The 3,006-nt window shown below is 34.0% G+C and overlaps 1 protein-coding gene across 1 annotated transcript in view; it reads left to right on the top strand.

Moving 5' to 3' along the window:
* Positions 1-221: 221 nt before the first annotated feature.
* LOC104536409 (centrosomal protein of 128 kDa-like) overlaps positions 222-3,006 on the top strand; it is a gene marked incomplete at both ends in the record, with an annotated part of 17,164 nt that continues 14,379 nt past the window's right edge. The window contains 3 exons of the mRNA XM_010179004.1: positions 222-308; positions 1,763-1,849; positions 2,174-2,190. Of these exons, the coding sequence (XP_010177306.1) occupies positions 222-308; positions 1,763-1,849; positions 2,174-2,190 (191 nt within the window). The remainder of the gene's footprint in view (positions 309-1,762; positions 1,850-2,173; positions 2,191-3,006) is intronic.

Here is a 3,006-nt window from a genome sequence, read left to right as displayed (position 1 = left end):
TGTTCTGAGCATGGCTGTGTTTATGTATACACGGACTTATATTTATTTTTTTCATAACAATATGCATTGGCTTTACATGAAAATATTACACATAGGCAGAAAACTTTTGTCTAGGTCTTCTTTCTTAAATATATCAGCAGATCATTTCATTTTAACAGACTTAAAAAGACTTCTGTAACTTTTAGAATGAAGTTAATAATATATTTTTTTCCCCTCTAAAGGCTTTAAGGAAGCAAGATGCTAAAGCGGGTGAAACAGAAGAACTCATGAAAAATACACTTGTGAAATATGAAAGTAAAAAGAATCAAGTAAGACTTAATTTTTTATCTTCTTGTTTGGCTTTAAATAAATGTACAGTGTCATATGTTACAATGTGTGCTTCCTTCTTCAGAGAAACCAGCAGGATAAAACTTTCTTTAGTCTTTAAGATAACGAGGTATCTTTTGCACCAGAGGCGCTGTGAATACAGCAATGCTGAACTTCATAGCTCTTCAGTTATAGTGTCTTACTTCTGACAACTCTTCTACCCTGCCAGATGGACAAGCTGATAACTTGGGGCTTGTCCTTGATTACTGTCTCCGATTTGTCTCTGTATTTATAGCCTGCTGGTGCATTTTTGCAGGAGCACAGAGACAGGTTTTCTTTATCCCTGCAAGTAATGCGTGCTGGTTATTTTGCCCCATGGTTATGCATAATTACTCTTATTGAACTCTCTGTTGCCGTATTGCTCTCTTTTCATAGAAAACCAAATTTCTTGTGTTTCTGTTTTGGCAGGGTGCTAGGGCCATATTGCCCTTTTTTAGCTTTTTTCCTCGTGCATCGAGTTTAGCGTTCTTGTCAATGACTTCAGAGATCTGCCCCTTTGTGCTAAGCCAGCTATGTTGTGTTTTATGTTATGTTGCTATCTCAACTCCATCAGTGCTGGTCCTGTTTACTTTGCCCATTTGTCAGCCTCTCAACATCCTCTTTGAGATTGCTATCTCTGCAATAACAATTTCCACTGTCAAAAACTGTATTTATTTCCATGTGGATATTTGTGATCTTTGAACTATTTATGGTAGAAGTCAGAAAATATTTTGTAGCTTTTGTTTTCCCTTTTTTTTTCCCCTCTAAATGGCTATCAGTTTGCTGACTACTTCTTATTAAACAGTTTAAAATTCCCTTAATATTATATTTTTAGGAAAAATACTAATTGTAAGACATTCTGGGCACTTGGTTCCAGAATAGTTCAAATGTATCTTCTTGCACAACACAATAAAAACACAGAATATACACTTCTACCAACGCAGGCCATCTTTAACACTTCTATGAATAAGCTAAGTAACAAAGGTGACTTCAAATGTCAAGTCATTGTTAACTCTAATTTGAAAGTACGTTTCAAACCCAGGGACAATATTTTTGAAGCTTTAAAAAAGTTTATCTTCCTTTCTTTTACTTTTAACCCAATAATAATTTGCTCTCATGCTTTTCTGGTTTGGATTCTAGAGCAGTTTGTATCTTCATGTGCTATAGACTATTGGACAAAAATTACAGACCGTAATTTAAATTATCTTTACTTAGTTTAACTAAATATAGAGGGATTTAGTACAAGTGGAAGTTTGCTTTGAAATTTTGGACAACTAAGAATATTATGTATAGTATATCTTGTTTTAAATAGATGCTTATATCGATTAATTTGTGCCAGAATCAAACAGTTAAAATACACTTTTGTGCTATAATGCATGCATTGCTTTTCTTTCTTCATCATCTCCTGTAATGAAAGCTTGAGCAGGAATTGGAGCAGTCTCGGAAAAGGTTGAATGAATCGGAAGGCAGCAGAGAAGCTCTTTTGCATCAGGTAACTGCTGTGGTGTAGTGAAAATCCTAAAGTTTTCATACTAGTCTGTATCTGAATCTTTTTGCATAAGCATCCTGTCTCATACTTTGATAACATTGTTTTGAGAAGGGAAGAAGGAGATGCAGAAAGACAGATTTAAGAGTCTAAAATATGTGGGCTGAGCTCTCTTTATACTTTTTCTGCTCTCCAAACTTTGTGTATGTATACGTTCATATATAATAGTTACAGTAGTTATGATACTTCTTAAGTACCTAAACACAGAGCTTCTGTATTAGCAATTATTGTTATGCAAAGTGCCTGCTATAATTGGTGAATTCATATAAACCAGTGTTCTAGAAGTCTTTGCTGTATCGTATACTAACGTAATAAAAATACATAAAAACCAAACACCTGGAAAACTTATCTAGAGTGTGCTCTGAACAATACCTGTTGATGCACATGGGATTAAATCTGCAAGTTGCAGGAACCTGGGTTATAGCTTTACAAGAGTGTCCCTTATCCTAAAAATCTCTAATCCTTCCTTTTTTCATAGGAGCTGGGCTAAAAGTTTGAAATAAATAGGGAGGGGCCAATATACTTATTTGTTAGCGTTATTTGTTTCACCTGTGTGTACCTAGCAGAGTTTGTGAGATTGGAAATGGAATATATGGACTATGGTGCTCTATCCCATATGGGTACTTAGAGTTAGAGCTGTTTTCCTTCAATTCAATTTTAGCATGTTGTATGTTCTTTATTTTCCTGTGCACAATGTCATCTTTAAGTGCTAAGCTGTATATGATAGTAAGGGAAAAAAATGTAAAAAGCCCTTATTTTTCTTAAGTACACTGTATTTTTAATGAGAAGAATTTAAATAAAATATATTGTGTATTAAATCTGTGTCGATATTTTCACCAGCAGTGTAAAAAGACAATTGTAACATAGAAAATAGTAACACTTTGGTCTAGAGAAATGAACGTTCATCCATGGTCATCATAACAAATGAAAATGTTTCTTTTAATTTTGAATAATCACTTTTTGGCCTGCAGTGAGGAAGTAAGTTGTCTTTTTGTTTGCCATTGGCAGGACTCTTGTTACATAGTTCTAAATATTACTCATGTGTAGTGTTTAGTAAAAGTCTTTTTACTCTTTCATTGTATTTTTCATGAAACATTTGATGCTTGTACATGCAT

Source organism: Mesitornis unicolor, unplaced genomic scaffold (assembly GCF_000695765.1).
Source record: "Mesitornis unicolor isolate BGI_N332 unplaced genomic scaffold, ASM69576v1 scaffold5942, whole genome shotgun sequence".
NCBI classification, from domain to species: Eukaryota; Metazoa; Chordata; class Aves; order Mesitornithiformes; family Mesitornithidae; genus Mesitornis; species Mesitornis unicolor.
Note: the sequence above shows the minus strand (reverse complement) of the source record. Positions and strands in the feature narration are given on the sequence as shown.